Consider the following 20,462-nt stretch of genomic DNA (forward strand, 5'->3'; position numbering starts at 1 on the left):
AGATCAGCCCCAAATGACCAAAAAAAGTCCTGCTTTATTCCTCCACGGCACGATTGGAGTTAAAGCCCTTGGCACGCAGGTCTCGCCCCGACTGCGCCTGCGCGAGTCCGGACGTGCGAACTTGCCTCAGATCCTGACGTTTCAGGCAGCCCCTCCTAATCCGGAACAGGACCCACATTCCGCCGGGCTTGCCTTGACAGGCGTGACTTTCATCCAATAAGGATGGAGGGCTGGGTCCCACAAAGCCAACGGTGAAAGTCCGAGGGGCAGTGGAGGCGGACCCTGTGGGGAAACAAGAAGACAGGCCCAAGATGGAGGCGGCGGTGGCTGTAGCGGCGTGACAGGTGAGGGCGGGCTTGGTAGAGCTCGGTTTCTGGAGCGGCCGCTGGGCACGGGCAGGGAGCCCGAACCGAAGCTCAGCTCCAGGATGGCTGCGCCTAGGCTCCGGCGCCTCCCGCCCGGAACCGGAGGAGTGGTTTGACCCGGGGCGAGACCATCGTCGACAGCGGGGGTGGGGTGGGCAGGAATAGGCTGCGGGTGATGGTTTCGCCCGCCGCGAGCGGCAGCGCGGCTGCGCAGAGCCGCGAGCCCTTTGGTAGGCGGGACCCTGCCGTATGAGGCTCGGGCAGGGGTGTGTGGTGCCCGGGATTCCGTCTTAACCCCCTTAAGGTGTTTGGTGACCCTTCCTTATCAACTCCGGGAGCGCATGCAGACGCGGCTCTCTCTCTGGTTTCCTTATTATAGATCAATGTCTGACCCGCTAGGGGAATGTCTGAGGATTCCCCCGTTACTCCTCCTCAGCCCTCCCCAACCCCCTTCCGTGAGCCCTCATTCAGTTTACACCAGTAATACGTCTGTGACCCCTCACTGGTTGTCAGGGAGAATTTTGGAGTCTCCTCTTTACCTCTGTTTTTCTCACCTCAACACCATTACCTTCCTTTTCCTTTCCCCATGACAATGTCTAGTGATCCACCCTTACCTCCTCCGTTTGGCTGAAGGTCTGGTGACCCCCATGATCTGCCCTTCTCCCCATTATACTCCCTAGTGACCCCTATTGCATTTCCCTTCAGCATAGTGTCTGCTGACCCCCTATGAGTCCCTCATCACAGTCTTGTAACTTCCATTAGCCACCTAACACAGTGTCTGTGGTCCGCCATCAACATTACACCCCAAGGTTTAGGGATGCCCATAGTGCCCTTTAAGAACATGTTTGGTGCATCCTCCATTTTCCCCAAACTAAGGGCTATATGTGATTATCCTCTGTTTCTCACCACCCTGTCTGTGACTCCTTGCTCACCACAGTGTTTTGTAACTACCCCCCTTCTCCATTAAAAAGCCAGGACATTCCATTCTTGCCCCTTATGTACCTGACACCTCAGTGCACTGTGTGCTGACTTCCCCATGGGGCCCCAGCAGAGTCTTGTGTGCACCTGTACCCTCCAGGACAATGTGTGCTGCCTCCCACTGTGTCCCCCATCCCCACCCTGTGCAGTGAATCGGAGAGCTGGGCACCCAGTGGTGAGACAAGCAACAGGAAGGTCTGAGCAGAGGAGGGACTGGGTGGATCTCAGGTGTGAATATCTCTTGGGCTGTTGCATGGAAATTAGGCTGTGGGGGCCGATGGGAGCCTAGAGATAGAATTTTTTAGAATTTTTAATTATTAAGGATACACAATAGTTTTACATATTCATGGGGCACATGTGATACAAACATACAATGTGTAATGATAAAATCAGGATAATTGGATATCCATCACCTCAAACATTTATCATTTCTTTATGTTAGGAACATTCCATTTCCACTCTTTAAGTTATTTTGAAATATACAATAAATTATTGTTCACTATAGTCCCCCTATTGTGCTACTGAACACTAGATCTTATTCCTTCTATCTAACTATATTTTTGTACCCATTAACCATCTCATCATCCCCCCTCCCTGCTATCCTTTCCAGCTTCTGGTAACCATCATTCTACTCTATTTCCATGAGTGCAATTTTTTTTTTTTTGAGACAGAGTCTCACTCTGTTGCCCAGGCTAGAGTGCCGTGGCATCAGCCTAGCTCACAGCAACCTCAAACTCCTGGGCTCAAGCGATCCTCCTGCCTCAGCCTCCCGAGTAGCTGGGACTACAGGCATGCGCCACCATGCCCGGCTAATTGTTTCTATATATTTTCAGTTGTCCAGATAATTTTCTTTCTATTTTTAGTAGAGACAGGGTCTCGCTGTTGCTCAAACTCCTGACCTCAAACGATCCTCCCTCCTCGGCCTCCCAGAGTGCTAGGATTACAGGCGTGAGCCACTGCGCCTGGCTGCAATTTTTTTTTTTTTTTAGCTCCCACGTATGCATGAGAACGTGTGATATTTGTCTGTTTGTGACTGGCTTGCTTCACTTAACATAATGTCCTCCAGTTCCATCCACGTTGTTGCAAATAACAGGATTTCATTCTTTTTTATGGCTGAAAAATATTCCGTTGTGTATGTGTACCACATTTTCTTTATCTGTTCACTCACGGATGGCTGGAGATTGAATTTTATTTTGTCCCCTGCCACTTTGCTTCTAGACTGTCATTATTGGATCTCTGAATTCTTCCTCTGTCTGCCTTCTCCTAGGAGCCCCATGGCACCTGCCCAACCCCACCTCAGCCCATCTTGACAAAGTCTTAGGCTCCATGGAGCCGCCAAGGGGCCCCCCTGCCAATGGGGCTGAGCCATCCCGGGCAGTGGGCACCGTCAAAGTGTACCTGCCCAACAAGCAACGCACGGTGGTGAGTCCTATGAGCAAAACTGTCAGGGATTGTGGATGGACCAAGTAGTAATTCTGGGAGTAGAAGGGTGACAAGGCTGGGGGAAGGCCTTTGCAGAGGGATGGGAGTGTCAGCTGGGGCCTCTGTTGGGCACTGAGAACCTTTACATCTGCACACACACAGGTGACTGTCCGGGATGGCATGAGTGTCTATGACTCTCTAGACAAGGCCCTCAAGGTGCGGGGTCTCAATCAAGATTGCTGCGTGGTCTACCGACTCATCAAGGGGTGAGTGTGGCAGCCCCATGTGTACCCACTGAGTGCCCTACCTCCCATCCCCTCCTCAGGGTCATCATGAAGTCTTCCATTCGTCTTCCCTTGGTCTCTAGTCCTCTTCTTATCTGTGGTATGCTCCGAGATTCCCAGTGGATGCCTGAAACCGCGGATAGTACCAAACTCTGTTGCTGTCATTCGGAACACATTTCTGTTCATGTCTTTCACACACAAATGTAATGACTTTTCCTTCTTAACTAAGTACTTATCACGCCTTGTGACCGTAACTTTTGCACTTTGAGGTGTGGCAGCAAAATCAACATGAATTTCTTTTCCCTTCTTCACAATTTCAAGGATAGAAGATACATCCTCATCGTAGATCTCAGCAACCTCAGCATACGATTTTTTTTCTTTCCTTAAGTCAAGAACTTTCATGTTTTCACTTACGGCAATCACTTTATATGGCTTCTCTTTGGTATATCTGAATTGCCACCATCACTACTCTTGCACTTTGTGGCCATTATTTAGTAAAATAAGGATGACTTGACCACAAGCACTGCAATACTGAGACAGTCGTCTGATAACCGAGACAGCTCCCAAGTGACTAACAGCGGGCTGTGTAGATAGCGTGGATCTGCTGGACAAAGGGCTGATACACATCCCGGGTGGGACAGCACAAGATTTCATCATGCTGCTCAGAATGGTGTGCGATTTAAAACTTATGAATTGTTTATTTCTGGGATTTTCCATTTAATATTTTCAGACCATGGTTGACCATGGGTAACTGAAACTGTGGAAAGTGAAAGCACAGATAAGGGAGGATTTTTGTAGTTTAGTTAATCTGAGTGCATCCATCTTTTGGTCTGTCACTTCATTAGTTTCTTGGCCTATAAGGTCAACAACTCATTTTTTCTTTGGCCCCCAAGTCCTCACCCTGCTCCATCACTTCCTTCTAGAGTTCATCTATTTTGTTCTTTCACTATTTGATTAATTCGTCACCTCTCTCCTTCCTCAGAGTCCCCATTCTCTGTCTGCTGAGTTGGGCCTTGCTGCCCTTCCATTTATTCCTCTGTTCTAGGGTTCCTTAATTTTTCTTCAATTCACACATTGCGTTTTATTTGTTGTTTCAGTGCCTCATCAGCCCTTTTCAGCAGCTCACTTATCACTTCTAAGATTTAGTTGTTTGGCTTGGTTTCCTTCTCACCATGTGGTTAAGAGCATGGCCTCTTCACACTGTCCTGCCACTCATTACCCTCATGGCCTTGGGCAAGTCACTTAACCCCTCTGAGCCTGTTTTCCCATATGTAAAATAGGGGCAAGGAGAGCGATTAATTCCTAGAGTTGCTGTGATGAGAATTAAACATGACAAATATTACTCCATGGATGGCAGGCTTGGAGGGACTTTTGGGGGCTCCCTGTCTCTTCCTGGCCTCTGTCCATCCTTCTACTCATTCCCTTCCATGCCCTCTGCAGGCGAAAAACAGTCACTGCCTGGGACACGGCCATTGCCCCCCTGGATGGTGAGGAACTCATTGTCGAGGTCCTTGAAGACGTCCCACTGACCATGCACAATTTTGTGAGTGCAGGGTGGACAGTGGGGGCACACTGTGTGTGAGGGGAGGGTCTTTGACCAGGCCTCAACCTTCCCTGCTCTGTGGCAGCAGGTACGGAAGACCTTCTTCAGCCTGGCGTTCTGTGACTTCTGCCTTAAGTTTCTGTTCAATGGCTTCCGCTGCCAAACCTGTGGCTACAAGTTCCACCAGCATTGTTCCTCCAAGGTCCCCACAGTCTGTGTGGACATGAGTACCAACCGCCGACAGTGAGCTCAGCCTGGGGTGGGTGGGGGGAGGAGGAAGACAGAGGCCCAGCTATTAGTCCCTTATAGACAGCTGACCCATGTCCCCTTGCTTTATACCCTTAATGTCCTCAAGGTTCTACCACAGTGTCCAGGATTTGTCCGGAGGGTCCAGACAGCATGAGGCTCCCTCGAACCGCCCCCTGAATGAGCCGCTAACCCCCCAGGGTCCCAGGTAGGGATGACTTACCCAAAGGGCTACTGGGATAGAAAAAGATCTGGTGGCCCCTATAGACCACAAGCCATACTTTATTCATTTATTTATTTGACAAACATTTATTGAGCACCTACCAGTGTGAGTAAGGGCATGGAGCTGTGGGACCTTGGGCAAGTCACCTAATCTCTCTGGGCCTCAGTTTTCTCATCTGTAAAGAGAGGATAATAACACTTTCTACCACATAGGGTTCTGGTAGGGATTAAATGAGTTAAGACATGTCGAGTGCTTAGAATAGGATCTGGTACAGAGTAAATAATCAATTCATCTTATAAATTATAAATATATATGTATGTAAAAGTATCTAACTACTTTGTTAATTCTTCCAGTATAACCATACTCAAGCCTTTCCATTTTGAAATGCATATTATTTTATAATAAATTGCTTCTCTTTTATTTCTTTTATGCTAAATATTATAACATAATATATCTATATTAAAATATATTATTGCTCTAATATATATTGTATATTTTATAATGCGCATATTTATGTTGTATATTTATGTATCATGTGTTACATTAATAGTATTCTTATATAATATAGAACATACATATTTATATAATATATAAAAAGGTAAGGTTAGGGTGTTATTATTTTTAATTATGGGTGTACGTGGATTAATTACCTCTGAATTTCATTTCAGGATGGTGAAAGGCACATTAAGAAATATTTTTGTAACACTATAATATGTATAACATATCATGTATAACATGTATGTATAACATAGAACATGATAATACATATATTTTAAAACATTGCCATTTTAATATAGATCATGCATATTATATAACAATGTATTTGAATAGTACATGTATTTATAATATATAATTATAAAACACTACATATTGCTCTTTCCCCACTATCTGTGTGACTTGCTGTCCCTCCTTTAGGCCTTTGCTCCAATGTCACTTCCTTAGAAAAGCCCTTCCTAACACCCTCAGGATACTTTCTGTCTCCTTATTTTACCTTATTATTTTTCTTTATCGCACCAATCACCATCAGGCATATTATATATTTCTTTTTTTTTCCTCTCACCCTCTACTGGAATATCAGCCCTACAAGAGCATGAACTGTTGTTTTGTCCACAGTTTTATCTCTACCATCTGGAATGGTATGTGGCACACAGCAGGCACTCAATAAATGTTTCTTAAAGTAATGAATAACTACTACCAGTGGACATTCGCTCTGTGTGAGCTAAATGCCCGCTTATGGCCGGAGGTTGGGTTGGGGGGGCTTTCTTGGTTCTCTGATTCATTCAACAGTGATTTCACAGCCTTTCCCCCGTCAGCCCCCGCACACAGCACCGCGACCCGAAGCATTTCCCCTTCCCTGCCCCAGCCAACGCCCCCCTCCAGCGCATCCGCTCCACATCCACTCCCAACGTCCATATGGTCAGCACCACAGCCCCCATGGACTCCAACCTCATCCAGGTTGGTGCCATGGGGGGCGATGAAGGGGACCACTGGGCAGAGGGGAGAGCATTCCTGTTGTCCTTCACATCCTCTCTTTGACTCCTGTCCCTCTTCTTCTAGCTCACTGCCCAGAGTTTCAGCACTGATGGTGAGCCCCCCATGCCTACACCCTGTCCCCAGCCAACCCTGCGCCCCCACTTGCCTTCACTCACGTCCTCTCCACAACCACAGCTGCTGGTAGTAAAGGTGGCGGCGATGGAGCCCCCCGGGGGAGCCCCAGCCCAGCCAGTGTGTCCTCGGGGAGGAAGTCCCCACATTCCAAGTCGCCATCAGAGCAGCGGGAACGGAAGTCCTTAGCTGACGAAAAGAAGAAAGTGGTACGCTCAAGGGGGAACCTTTGGGGGGCACCACAGCTGAGTGATGTGGGCTGAGGGATGTGGGCAGGCCCCTCAGATGCCACCCGTCTGGCCCACAGAAGAACCTGGGGTACCGGGACTCAGGCTATTACTGGGAGGTGCCACCCAGTGAGGTGCAGCTGCTGAAGAGGATCGGGACGGGCTCGTTTGGCACTGTGTTTCGCGGGCGGTGGCATGGCGATGTGGCCGTGAAGGTGCTTAAGGTGGCCCAACCCACAGCTGAGCAGGCCCAGGCCTTCAAGAACGAGATGCAGGTGCTCAGGTGAGGTCGCACGTGTGCCTGGATGGGAGGGTGGTGGCAGGCAGGGCTTTGGTGCCTCTCTGGGAATAGGCCATGCTGAGAGCGCTTCTTGAATGTCACCTGCGTTTGTGGTGTTAGCCATAATCCAAAGTTGTTTGTCTCTCAAGAATGTTGCTTTCCCCTCTAGGAAATGGGTGTGTTTAGAGGACCTCTGATGATGCTATTGTTTGTTTTGGGTTAATATCGATATTAATTAATGGCTCTGCCTCCAAATTGTGAGTCTTCTCATTTGCGTGCTGTGAATGGGGCTGGGGTAGGCTGTCATTCACGTTCTTACGTGCACTTGCATGAAGAGCATAATGTTAGTGGACCTCGTCGCCTTGTGTCCTTCCTTCTCTTCTGCTTGTATACTACATCGTTAATGTTATGTTTATTGTGTTGCATTCTTGTTATTCATTAATTATAATAATGCCTTAATTTAAAGAACAATATCATTATAATCATCACCATAATGTAATCATTGCTTAATTATTATAACTGCTATAATTATGTAATTAATAGTATATTAATTCACGCTGAGAAGCCCAGGTGTTCCCTTTTTGGGACTGTAGTTACCGTGTAACGCAGTACTCTATCCCTACATACTACATAGGTACAGCTTCTACCACTCCTGAGGATGTCGGCTTGGGCTTTTGCCCTCTGTTAACTGGGCACAATTATCAGAGTCGATGTCATCACTGTTACTTGAGCTTTAATATTTATCCTCATAATGGATGTCACAGTAAGAAAACTTTGATTCCTAATTTCTCTCTGTGAAATGGCAATGATTTGAGTGCATTATTTTTCCACCATGTTAGTATTTTAAACATATTCTAACCACTATTAAAAGTCCTCATGTGCTCTGTTATCCTCTCTGACATGAGCACAATTGCAGAGCATCGTTGATGTTATTTGCATTTGTGTTACCATTATACCTGTGGTTAATACTTCCATAAGGAATGAAGGTTTTCTCATAAACTAGGGGAAAACGATTCCTACATGACAGAGTTTCCATAAGATAGACCCAGGTACCCAGGGGCAATATCAGCAAATTTTCTGAGCACTTTCTGTGTTCAGCACTGTTCTCAGCACTTTACAGATTATTTACTCACTCCTTCTGACATCCCTACAACATAGCTAATGTAATTATCACAATTTTGCAGTTGAGGAACATGAGGCCCAGAGAGGCTAAATGTCCTATGAAAGGTTGCACAGTGAGTAACTGGTGTAGTCTGGATTTGAACACAGGATATAACATGAGTCCAGACTCCAAGCTATCTACTGCTAAGTTTCTTGTGGTGATTAACTAGCTATAATCTTCACATGCCACCAATATTTTTACCCTGCATTTATCAATATTATGTTGATACATGAATGAAGCAGGTTGACATTCTACTTTCTCATCTGTAAAACGGTCACAGGCCCGGGCAATGTTCAGAGTCAGAGGTGGGGATGGTGTTAATGATTAGAGGTGCTACTGGTAGGCAGAGAGGGTGGAGGCGGCAATCTCTTTTGCTTTTGTTGGGAGATTCAGATGAGGAAGCTCCATACATAAGCCCTCAGCAGAGAATCATAGCCCATCAAACATATCTCATAAATTCATGGAATCTGGCAACGATCTGGTCCTGAGTGCCCCCAAAGACAGGGTGAAAATGAATGGCAGAAGGCAGTGCACAGCGCCATTCCTGAAGCTCAGTAAGTTTTCCTTCCCACCCTGACACTGCCCTTTCTGCCTGCAGGAAGACACGACATGTCAACATCTTGCTGTTTATGGGCTTCATGACCCGGCCGGGATTTGCCATCATCACACAGTGGTGTGAGGGCTCCAGCCTCTACCACCACCTGCACGTGGCCGACACACGCTTCGACATGGTCCAGCTCATCGACGTGGCTCGGCAGACTGCCCAGGGCATGGAGTGAGCCTCCCGTCCTGGGGAGCGGGAGGGGTAAGAGGGTGGGGGAGATGAGGTAGCCCCCAGCCAATTCGCCACTGCCTCCACCCCACAGCTACCTCCATGCCAAGAACATCATCCACCGAGATCTCAAGTCTAACAGTATCTGCGTGTCCCTGGGCTGGGATTGGGGTGGGAGCATCAAACAGGGTGAGGGCTTAGAGAGGTGGCGCTTGTGGGGGGTTCTGGGGATGAAGAAGGAGGGATATGTGTCACATGGCTCCTTGCCAGGTGGCAGAGTTATGACTGGTGGGGGGCTTTAATGGGGGTCTCTTGGTTAGGAGTCAGAGGTGTGGCTGGTTCAGGTACTATTCTTGGGGACTCTGGTCAGAGTCTGAGGTATGGCAGTTGTGGAGTGGCATTATGGGGGTTCCTGATCAGCGTCAGAAGCATGGTGAGTTTGGGTGCCATCAGAGGGGCTTCCTGGTCAGGAGTCACAGTGGGGCCAAGTGTGGAGGGCATTAGTTGGAGCTCCCCACTCAAGTCAAGGTTGTGGAGAGTTTGCATGACATTGAGGGGCTCCTGGTCAGGGTGAGAGGCGTGACTGGTGTGGGGGCATTAATGGGAACCTCTCAGTCAAGGTGAGAGGCGTGGCTATTAGGAGTCCCTATAGTGGTCCTTGACCTTGGCGGACATCTTCTTACACGAGGGGCTCACAGTGAAGATCGGTGACTTCGGCCTGGCCACGGTGAAGACGCGGTGGAGTGGGGCCCAGCCCTTGGAACAGCCCTCAGGTTCTGTGCTATGGATGGTGAGTTGGGCCAAGCTGAACAGAGGCCACTGACGACATGGGCTCCTGGATTAGACATGTGGGGCTGGGTAGGGACAAGGATGCCTGTGCCAGGTGTGGGTGGCTCCAAGTTGTGCCCAGTGTGGCCAGAGGGATCTGGGACTATGGGCCAGCCAACTGCTGACCCCTGTGCTCCCCATGCTCGGTCTGGCTTATCATAGGCTGCTGAGGTGATCCGTATGCAGGACCCAAACCCCTACAGCTTCCAGTCGGACGTCTATGCCTACGGGGTTGTGCTCTACGAGCTCATGACCGGCTCACTGCCTTACAGCCACATTGGCAGCCGTGACCAGGTGAGCCACACACCTTACCCACGGTTCCCCAGCCTGAGGGATCCCCTCAGGCCTTCACAAAGTCTAGAATCCCCTGAATGCCCCTAGGCCTGCAAATACCCAGAAGTCCTCTTGACCCCCAGACACCTACAGTCCTCTGCTCTGGGTACTCAAAATCCCCCAAATCCCAGAATCCCATTTCTCCCAGAAACAGAATCCCTTTGTGCTTCCAGAATATTCACAGATACCCATAATCATGCAGGCCTTGAGTATCCAGCAGTCTTCATGGCCCTGGTACCCATAATACTCTAGGCCGCAGACTCTCAACAGTTCTCCCAGTTGAAGGCCCAGAACTTCCCAGACCCTTAGAAACTCTGCATTCTCTAGATACCAAGTCTTTGGGCCCTGAACATTCACAGTCCTACAGTCCATGGACCTATGGACCTCTAGATCCCAGACCCCCACAGAAATGCAAGCTCCCCCCAGACCTGGAACTCCATGTTTCCCTGAGACTCAGTACTTTCCAGGCCCCTAAGCCCCCTAGAAACCTATGGACCCATAATCCTCTGGGCCCCAGACACCTACAATCCTTAATAACCCCAAACTTAAGTCCATCTGTTCTGTAAGCAGAGAACCCTCCCAAGTCCTCAGAGACCCAGAATCCTCTGAGCCCCAATACCCAGAGTACCCCAGTTCCTCAAAAGTGAGCCTTCTAAGTGACTCAAGACTGTAAATTCCCTGGGCCTCCCAGCCCTGGACCCCAAATCACCCCCTTCCTCCTGGGACAGATTATCTTTATGGTGGGCCGTGGCTATCTGTCCCCGGACCTCAGCAAAATCTCCAGCAACTGCCCCAAGGCCATGCGGCGCCTGCTGTCTGACTGTCTCAAGTTCCAGCGGGAGGAGCGACCCCTCTTCCCCCAGGTGGGCTGTGTAGAAGGGCCGGATACCTTGGGTGGGGGACTCTGAGATGGAGGAAGACTGAGATGGTGGCAGCTGTGAATGTGAACTGTGTTCAGAGCTCAAAGGTGTAGTGTGTGTGTGTGTGTGTGTGTGTGTGTGTGTGTGTGTGTGTGTGTTTCTCCATTAGGCTGGGGTCTGGGGATGTTGGGATGCCCATGTGGCTCAGGACACCCCTCCTCACTCCCATCTGCCCCCAGATACTGGCCACAATTGAGCTGCTGCAACGGTCACTCCCCAAGATTGAGCGGAGTGCCTCTGAACCCTCCTTGCACCGCACCCAGGCCGATGAGTTGCCTGCCTGCCTACTCAGCGCAGCCCGCCTTGTGCCTTAGGCCCCACCCCCAGCCACCGGGGAGCCAATCTCAGCCCGCCACGCCAAGGAGCCTTGCCCACCAACCAATCAATGTTCCGTCTCTGCCCTGATACTGCCTCAGGATCCCGCATCCCCCACCCTGGGAGATGAGGGGGTCCCCATGTGCTTTTTCAGTTTCTCTGGAATTGGGAGACCCCCAAAGACAGAGACTCCTGCCTCCTCCATAATTTGGTTTCCTCTTGGGTTTGGAGATACTTCTAAATGTTGGGAGCTCCTCCATCTCCAATGGCTGGGATTTGTGGCAGGGATTCCACTCAGAACCTCTCTGGAATTTGTGCCTGATGTGCCTTCCACTGGATTTTGGGGTTCCCAGCACCCCATGTGGATTTGGGGGTCCCCATTGTGTTTTCCCCCGCCATTCAAGGACTCCCCTCTTCACCAAGAAGCACAGAATTCTGCTGGGCCTTTGCTTGTTTATTTTGTTTCCCGACTCTTCTCTTGGGGTTCAGAGCCGCTGAGGGGTGGGGGTGAGTCCAGGCAAGGAGTGGAGGTCGGGGGGAAGGTGTGGACCACACAAACAGCATCACTGCACGCATCACCACAGGCGGCACGAGGAACGAGGACCACATATGCCAAGCACGGCACAAGAGGAGGCCACGTCAGTCACAGACACAGACATCACGGCAAAAGGTGGGGAAGTGGGAGACCACTGGCCTTCCATGTGCAAAGGATTCTGGGAGGATGTTTGGAGTTTGCATATTTAAAGACAGCTGTCAGAGGCAGGAAACTGGGGAGGGGGTCCCTGGGGGAACCGAGGGGTCCTGGAAGTGGGAAGAGCTCCCAAGGTATTGAATGGGCTTGAGGGGAGCGGGCAAAGGGAAATATTTGTGGGGCTGGGCGGCGGGTGGCATTTGAGATGTGGATCTCCAGAGAGTGGGAGATCCATGGGAAGGGGCTCAAAGGTAGGATTTTCTTGAGGATTTGGAAAATTTTGATGGGGACCAAGGTGTGCTGGAGAGATTCAGGAACAGGGTTTTCCAGGAACTTCAGGGTTCCAGGAGGGGATTCAGTGGTATTAGTGGCCACAAATGGGTTTCCTGGTATTTGGGCGCTTCCAGGAAGGAAAGTACCCTCTGAGGGGACCAGGAGCAGAGGTCTTCAGGAATTTGGAGGTTCTAAAACTGAGAAGTAGATCTCGAGGTGACCAGGAGTGGGGTTCTAAAAGGACTTGAGGATTCCAAATGTGAGAATTGGATTTAGGACCAGGAATGAGGTTTCTCAAGGGACTTGGGGGTCTTGAGGAATGAGAAGTGGGATCTTAGAGAACCAGTAGAGGGGTTCTCAAGGGATCTGGAGATTCCAAAAGTGAGAAGTGGATTCAGGGCCCAGAGAGGGGTTGCCCAGGGATTTGGGGGTTCTCAGGGTGGGGTGTCAGTCGGAGAAGAGGCTGGCGAAAGACTTCCTCAGGCTGCGGATGGTCTCAGCTTTCACCTCGTCCTGGCTAAGGCTGGGCCTGGGCGGGGCTGGCTCTGGAAGGTTGAAGGCATTGGTCAGAGACTGGGATTTGCTAGAGAGAGACAAGGTGGAGGCATGGGAGGAAGGGGGGAAGAGGAAGGGGAGGAAGGGGAGAGAAACACAATGTTACCCCCAGGCCCGGCCCCAGCCCTGCCCCTCTGATCCTGGGGCTGTGCCTGTGACCTTCCCACCCGCCACCATGGGCCGGGACCCTGACAGGTTCTCAAGGCTGGGAGGAGTCAGAGTGGGTGGAGCCCTGGGCCAGGGAGGTGGGATCTGGGACAGGCTGGGTGAATTTAGATCCAAAGTGGAGTGTGGGATTAATGGGAAGAGTCCTAGGCAGAATGTTCTCTTTCTAGTTTGATACAAAGGGGAAGAGGAGCAGGGAGGTTTCCAGTCTAAGGGTGAGGAGTCTAGGAGGGTGGGGGAGGGGCCTGGACCAAGGACAGGCTGGTGGGGGCAAATCAATCTAAGTGGGAGCGGCTGGGTGGGGCAGGGAGGACTTTTGAGCTGGGGGCGGGGGTTGGAATGGACCAAAAGAGGCGGGGAGAGAGAATGGTGGATGATTTAGGGGGAGACTGCAACGGGCCAGAAGGATCTGGGGATGGACCGGGAAAGAGCCCGGGCTGTTGGGGAAAGTATGAGGACGGACCGGGAGGAGTGAAATGACAGGAGTTCGGGAATGGGCTGGGAGGTACCGAAGGTGGGTCAGCGAGGTGCCTGGGGTGGGTCGAGAGGAGGAGGAGACTTTCCCAGGGCCCGTGGGGAGGAACCCAAACCCAAAGCGAAGTCTCTCTGGGATTCTGGCACCAAACGCTCGGGCTGGAGGGGCGGAGTGAAAGCTTGGGGGAGCGGCTTGGCTCAGGCCGCAGAGTTCTTGGGAGCCGGATAGGACCTAGATTTGAGGAGCACGGGAGCTAGGGCCGCCCTACTGGGCAGGGGCCTGCTCTGTGAGCAGCAACTCAAGGGCTGCTGTAGGGATCCTCTTACTTGAGCTGGGGGTGCGGGGGTCCCCCGGCAGCAGCGGTGGCGGGTGGCGGCACGTCCTGGCTGGGTTTCTGGGCCAGCTGTGGCTTGGCAGGACGTCCGGCGGGGCCCGGACCGCTGGGCCGAGGCTGCTGCGTGGTGGGTGGCCCAGTGCGGGGCATGGGACCCGCCTGGCTGGCCTGGCGTGTGGGGCCAGCGGGGCCAGGGGGTTTCTGGGGTGGGCCCTGGCGCTGCTGCCCACCCGGTGGGGCCCCAGAGGCCTTTGGCGGAACCGGACCGGAGACAGATGTCTGGCGGGTAGCTTGTGGGGGGCCCGCCTGGCGCTGGGGAGACACGGAGGTGGGCGGGCGGGCTGCTGGAGGCGCCCCGGGGCCTCCCGCCACCGGCCGGGATTGGCGGCCTTGACCCTGGGCCTGGGACGCGGGCTGCTGGGGTGTTGATGTGGGACTTGGTAGGCGCTGAGGCAGCGGGCTGCCAGCTGGAGGTCCAAGGCCTGAAAGGTGCTGCTGGCCCTGCGGGGGCGGGCGCTGCTGCAATGGGGGTCCCTGGCGCTGGGGGCCTGGGCCCGGCTGTGGAGGGCCGCCTGGGGGACAAAGAAAGAGGGAGAGAGCGCACATGAGAGTGAGCAAGTGAGAGGTGGCGGGCCAAGTGGCCCGGAGAAAGCCGGCCCCTCACTTACCCTGCGGCGGGGGTCGTTGCTGAGCCGGGGGCCCCGAGGGCTGCTGGGAGGTCTGGCGGCCCAAGGGCAGGGCCCCTGGGGACGGAGTCTGCGGCAGAGGAATCGAGCAGGAGAGGTTAAAAATAGTTACCAGCCAGTGGAGCATCAGCCAGTCATAATGACACAGGTTCCCTGTGTGCTGGGTGTGCCCCATTTGTGGCAGAGCAGAGGGGATGTCGGGTTGTGGGGTGGGGGACTTGCTCCCAGGGGAGGGATAGGGAGGCACTCAGGGAAGTCTGGGCAGCAGCTGTTTATCAAGTTTCTAAACAGCTGGCAATCTCAGCGGCATGTGCATAAGTCACAGCTTCATGTGCATAGGGCGATGCTAGCAGCCTACTGGTTATCTGCTCCATGGCATGGCATGACCAAGGGGCCTGACCTGGCTGTGGGAGCCCCTGCCAGGGGAGGCATCCCGCTGTCGCTGCCGAGGCAGGGCCTGAGCCATCTTGTTGACCACAAGCTCTACGATGAGCTGCTTGTCTTCGTCCTGGTGGTCACCGATTAGTGGCATAGAGGAGCCCACCACCTGGGGGAGGGAGAGGGATCAGTGAGGGGAGAGGCAGGACATGCGTGTGGGGGGACAGTAACAATGTGGAAGCGAGCTCCAGTTTATGAGAGGAACTGATTGTGCACCATGAGGAAGGTTTGTCTTTTCCAAGATACCTTACAGGTTAGAAGGTGCTTCAGAGCAGAGGTCAGCAAATTAAGGCCCACAGGCCAAATCCAGCCCACCGCCTGTTTTCTGTTTTTCTTTTGTTTGTTTGTTTGTGTTTTTTTGAGACAGAGTCTTGCTCTGTTACCTGGGCTAGAGTGCCGTGGCGTCAGCCTAGCTCACAGCAACCTCAAACTCACAGGCTCAAGCAATCCTCCTGCCTCAGCTTCCCGAGTAGCTGGGACTACATGCATGCACTATGATGCCCAGCTAATTTTTCTGTTTTTAGTAGAGACGGGGTCTCACTCTTGCTCAGGCTGCTCTCGAAGCCCTGACCTCAAGCAATCCTCCCACCTTGGCTTCCCAGAGTGCTAGGATTACAGGCATGAGCCACCGCACCCGGCCAACCACCACCTGTTTTTGTATGACCCATGAGCTGAGGATGCGGTTTTTATTTCGTAACAGTTGAAAAAAATCAAAAGATTTCATGACATGTGAAAACGATCTGAAATTGAAATTTCAGTGTCCATAAAATGAGTTTTATCGGAACACAGCCACAGTTAAATTTTTTTACATATTGTCTATGGCTGCTTTTGCAGAGTTGAGTAGTGCAACAGAGGCTGTATGGCTCACAAAACCTAATATATGTATCATTTGGTCCTTTACAGAAAATATTTGCTGATCCCTACTTTATACTTTGCTAGGCGCTTTGTCCTTTACAAAGTGCTTTGCTATTGGCCCAGTTTACAGAATACTTTAAAGATTACTAAGCGCTTTGCCATTCGCCAAGATGTCTCCATTCACAGAGCGCTTTATAGTCTAACAAGCGTTTTGATATTCACCAAGGTGGTCCAAGATCACAGAGCAGTTTAGAGTTTACCAAGTGTTTTGCCATTTGCCATAGATGTCCCCTTGTAACGTTCACAAGGTACTTTACAGTTTACTAAGCACATGGCCGTTTGCTGAGGACCTTCTGAGTCACGGAGCGCTTCACGGTTTGCAGTGTTGCTGCCTCGCACCCTTTCCTCCCTCTGTGTCCCACTGATCCCCGGGTGCTCCCACCTCAATGATGTGATCCCTTCCATCCTTGCCATGTAGTGCTTCTACTGCGCAGATATCCAGTCCCCCAAAAATCTCTGAGCACGTATCCACCCACAGCTTGTACCTGCCAAGAAGACGGGCAGGGAAGCCTGTCAGTGCTTTGCCCGGGTAGCCAGGCTCCCGCCTCCCTTCCCTCCCCCACCTGAGTGCGGGCCACCCACCTGTCAGACATGGCGATCTGCTCAAGCATTGCAGAGCCAGTGTTGGTCTTCCAGTTCCCTGACACTGACGTCCTCCTGGGGGACAAGGGAGCAGAGGCTCAGTGGGGCCTTGGCTGCACGGGGCAGGACAGGGGACCCCTCCCTGGGCCTTGGTCTCTCCACTCACATGTAGGCCTTGTAGTTCTGCCCAATCTTCTGGACACGCACATCATATTTGGCATCAATGAAGGGCTCGGCAGTGGCATAGGTCTTGGTCAGTGCCACAACACTTGCAATGTCCTGGAAGTCATGCTGGTTGTCCACCTTGACCTGTGGGGGTGGGGGTGGGGATCAGGGCCTGGTTGGATGGGGCAGCAGTGGGGATCAGGGGTGCCTGAGGGCACGTATACATGACACACAGGTGAAGTGAGTACACAAAACTTAAGTGGACATGCCAAGGCACTCAAGCATGTATGATTGTGGGTCTCCTGTTTTGTATATGTACACAAGGACGTAAAGTTGGGTGCGTACAACTCTGAGCATACTAAAAACCACTCCACTTAAATGGGCAAGTTGTATGGTGTGTGAATTATATCTCAATAAAGCTGTGAAAAAACTGTGTATACAGTATACAATATGGGTACCCAAACACAAAATCAGTTGTACACATAATATGCAAACACACAGAAACTTAGACACTTTCAAACAAATTACAAGTCTGCTTTCTATGTACACACAGAGACAAAATCAGATGGATGGAAAGCATACAGGACCCCAAGACCCTGGAATATAAAAGGTCATATTGTGTGTGTTCAACACACAGGCATACGTGTACACACAAACCCAGTGTTGGATACACTAGCAAAATAACAGGACACACAGAATTGCCTGAATGCACAATAGAAAAATGGCCTGACAAACTCAGCCGAATGTGAGAAAACAAAAATCCAAACAGATAAAAACACCCCAGGACACACAATTATACAGAATTACTGGTGTGTGTCACGTGAATACACATCTACCTACATACTCGCAGTGCCAGGAGCAATGCACTGTACAAACGTGCATGCACACAGCCCGGCCACAGACTCACCTTGCCCATCCCGGAGTGTGCGTGCCCCATCTTCACAACCACAGGGTACGTTGTGCTGCTGAGCTGGTGCGGGCAAAGGCAGAAGAGGCATGGTTAGGGCAAGAGGACTGACCTCCAGGGCCAGGAGTGATGCTGAGGGGACCCCATCCAGTGGAAGCGACATTACAAACCATTTCCCAGAAGAGGTGGGTCAGAGATAGGCAGACAGCAACTAGGGGTCACACAGCGCCTCTGAGCCCAGAATCGAACCCAGAGCCCTGCCTGCCTGTTCCTCCCTGCACCCCCCCACCCCCATCTGAGTCCCAGACTTTCCGCCCCTGCTTTCCTGGGCAGAGGCATGGGTTGAGGGTGGGGGAGTTTTCCGGAAAAGAGAAAATTTGTTTTTACAGTGAATGGATGATAACGAGGTGAGTGTGTATGTGTATGGGGGTGTGGTGGTGAGCGTGTAGCAACTGGACCCCTCAGCCAAGCCTCGCATGTCAGCCCCATCCGCACAAATAAACAATTAGGGACACAGGAACCCTCGGAACTCAGATCTACGCCACTAACCCCAGAGATGCCCATTACGTTGAGACTGACAACCAACACAGGCTCAAAGCACACCTAGCTTTGGGGCTGCACAGAGACCCTCGCAGGCATTCAGCCAGCCAGCTGCTCATAGCAGGGGACAGCAGCCAGCACTCCTGGCCAGCACACACTCAACACTTAGACATATGATTGACACAGGCTCCCTCCTCTCGCCCAGACCCACACAACAGTCAGGGGCTGTACATAGCACAAAGGATTACCGGTGCAATACCGAGGCACGCACAGCTCTACAGGCACACACGGCTGGACCCTTACTCAACACAAGCACACATGCGACACTCCTAGGCACATGCACAACAAACAGAAGGACCTACATGACATACAGAGGTGTGCACTTTCAAGTATCCACATCACCCCTGAGAGCCATAACAGACCCACACCACACTCCAGGGCACACAAAGAGTGTATCTAAACACACTCACACAACATGCCTTGCCATATATACAACACAGAGAGACACACACAACACAGCCAGAGACACAGCTCTCCTAAGTGTGCAGAGAACACTGCTGGGCACTGCCCCCCACACACACACTCAGGAGGAGGAGGAGGAGGAGAGGGAGGGGGAGGAGGATAAGGATATATCAAATCTCCCCTGACCCTGGGCGGGGTAGGGGGAACGGGGTTGGACGACCCCAGCCCCACCATAGCACATCTGCATGTGCAGGGCGCCTCTGGCCCTCCCTCCCGCTGACAAGGTAGAGAGATGGCATTCCCGGAGGGGCTGCCGGGGCGGTGGTGGTTCCCGGTTCCCGACAGACACAGGAAGCCCGCAGACTCAGGGTGACCGATTGACCTTCAGGCCTTGTCCTCCTTTTGCACCGCCCCCCCCTCCTCATTTCCCAAATGACTGGCGTCATTATAATGGGGGCTGAGAGGCATAACGATGGGACGAGGAGCTGGGGGGGTCCTCTGGGCAGCGTGCCAGGGAAACAATGCCAAGACGGGCCTGTGCAGTGCCCCTCAGGCACGCACACAGCACAGAAGGGAACAAGGCATTCACGGTCACTGATGCAACCTAGACCCACTTGACTGAGACAGATACGAAAGTCCAGGAGCAACACACAAGACACAGGCACACACCTGCCTCTCAGGAATGGACATACAACACACCAGAGAGCTGTGCATACGCACGCATACCTCCCCACACCCCCTGAGGTTTCTAGGTCCCTCTTTTCATCAACTGCCCTTGTTTCTTTTGGACCTGAGCCTGAACACAGCGCTGTGCATGCATGTAAGTGTGTGCCCGCACACGTGTGCCTGCATGGAGCTTTGGACTCTGACTCCGGGATCCCCTGGAAAGCCTTAGGTTTCAATCTGGCCTCTCCTCTTCCTAAGGCCATGTGGGACCCCAGGCAGGTCACTTGAGCCCTCTCTGGGTCTCAGTTTCTGGGTCTGTACAAAGGGCACAATCAGGCCCAAGCACCTGGTATGTTGTGGGGGTCGTCAGGTGTCTGCTCTGCACATGCCAGCTGGCCTCCGCGGCCCCCCACCCATCTGGCTCCCAGGTGGTCACACACCCGGGCGTCCTTCCATGCCCCCCCACTGCCTGTTTTAAATCTGCACAATAACCCAGATACACACAACTCCTCACACGTAAACAGTCGGCAAAACTCTGTGCTGACTCAGGTTTCAGAGTTAGAGAGCTGGCGTAAGAGCCAGGGTCAGCGAGGGGCTGAGGCAGGACTTTCCCTGCCCTCACTTCTCCCTGGCCCGCGTTACTCAGCCCCCTGTCTCGTTCACTCTCACTCCCTCACTTTCACAATTTGCTGCTTCACATTTTTTGGTTTACTTCCCTTCCTCCTTTTTTGGTCCCTCCAACAGAGTCATTTCTTCATTCTCATTCCTGGGCAGGTCACTCGACCCCTTTTTGTCTCAGTTTCCTCATCTGTTTAACGAGAATATGAGCTGTGTCTAACTCACAGGGATGTTGTGAGGAATCGCTTAGTTCTTTCTGGAAAAACACTTAGCACAATATCTGGCACACAGTAAGCCTCAACCCTCTAAGAGCGCTGGGTACTACTATTACTATTGCTTTATCATCCCTTCCTTAACTAGCATCCCTTCCCTAACTAGCATCCCTTTCCTAACTAGCATCCCTTCCTTAACTAGCATCCCTTCCCTAACTAGCATCCCTTCCTTAACTAGCATCCCTTCCTTAACTAGCATCCCTTCCTTAACTAGC

At 51.8% G+C, this 20,462-nt stretch overlaps 2 protein-coding genes across 3 annotated transcripts in view; one reads left to right on the forward strand and one right to left on the reverse strand.

Moving 5' to 3' along the window:
* The first annotated feature begins 277 nt into the window (after window positions 1-277).
* On the forward strand, window positions 278-11,948 carry ARAF (A-Raf proto-oncogene, serine/threonine kinase). Its single transcript, XM_012652331.1, has 16 exons — window positions 278-344; window positions 2,611-2,765; window positions 2,928-3,031; window positions 4,490-4,592; window positions 4,681-4,835; window positions 4,948-5,046; window positions 6,375-6,516; window positions 6,619-6,646; window positions 6,730-6,875; window positions 6,974-7,176; window positions 8,934-9,110; window positions 9,202-9,248; window positions 9,779-9,897; window positions 10,098-10,229; window positions 10,997-11,131; window positions 11,368-11,948. The coding sequence occupies exons 2-16, from the start codon at window positions 2,670-2,672 to the stop codon at window positions 11,500-11,502; spliced, it is 1,821 nt and encodes a 606-aa protein (XP_012507785.1). The 5' UTR covers window positions 278-344; window positions 2,611-2,669; the 3' UTR covers window positions 11,503-11,948.
* The window catches only part of SYN1 (synapsin I), a 43,372-nt gene continuing 34,849 nt past the window's right edge, over window positions 11,940-20,462 (reverse strand). Inside the window, exons 6-13 of one of the 2 annotated variants that reach the window (XM_012652330.1) lie at window positions 17,690-17,752; window positions 16,784-16,926; window positions 16,618-16,692; window positions 16,418-16,520; window positions 15,083-15,229; window positions 14,665-14,752; window positions 13,989-14,568; window positions 11,940-13,012 (exon numbers count right to left, since the gene is read on the reverse strand). In XM_012652330.1, coding sequence (XP_012507784.1) covers window positions 12,985-13,012; window positions 13,989-14,568; window positions 14,665-14,752; window positions 15,083-15,229; window positions 16,418-16,520; window positions 16,618-16,692; window positions 16,784-16,926; window positions 17,690-17,752 — 1,227 coding nt within the window. In that variant the 3' untranslated portion in view covers window positions 11,940-12,984. Of the gene's footprint in view, window positions 13,051-13,988; window positions 14,569-14,664; window positions 14,753-15,082; window positions 15,230-16,417; window positions 16,521-16,617; window positions 16,693-16,783; window positions 16,927-17,689; window positions 17,753-20,462 lie in introns of both variants that reach the window. The other variant, XM_012652329.1, reaches the window with a different exon arrangement.

Source organism: Propithecus coquereli, unplaced genomic scaffold, assembly GCF_000956105.1.
Source record: "Propithecus coquereli isolate 6110/MARCELLA unplaced genomic scaffold, Pcoq_1.0 Scaffold388, whole genome shotgun sequence".
NCBI lineage: Eukaryota > Metazoa > Chordata > Mammalia > Primates > Indriidae > Propithecus > Propithecus coquereli.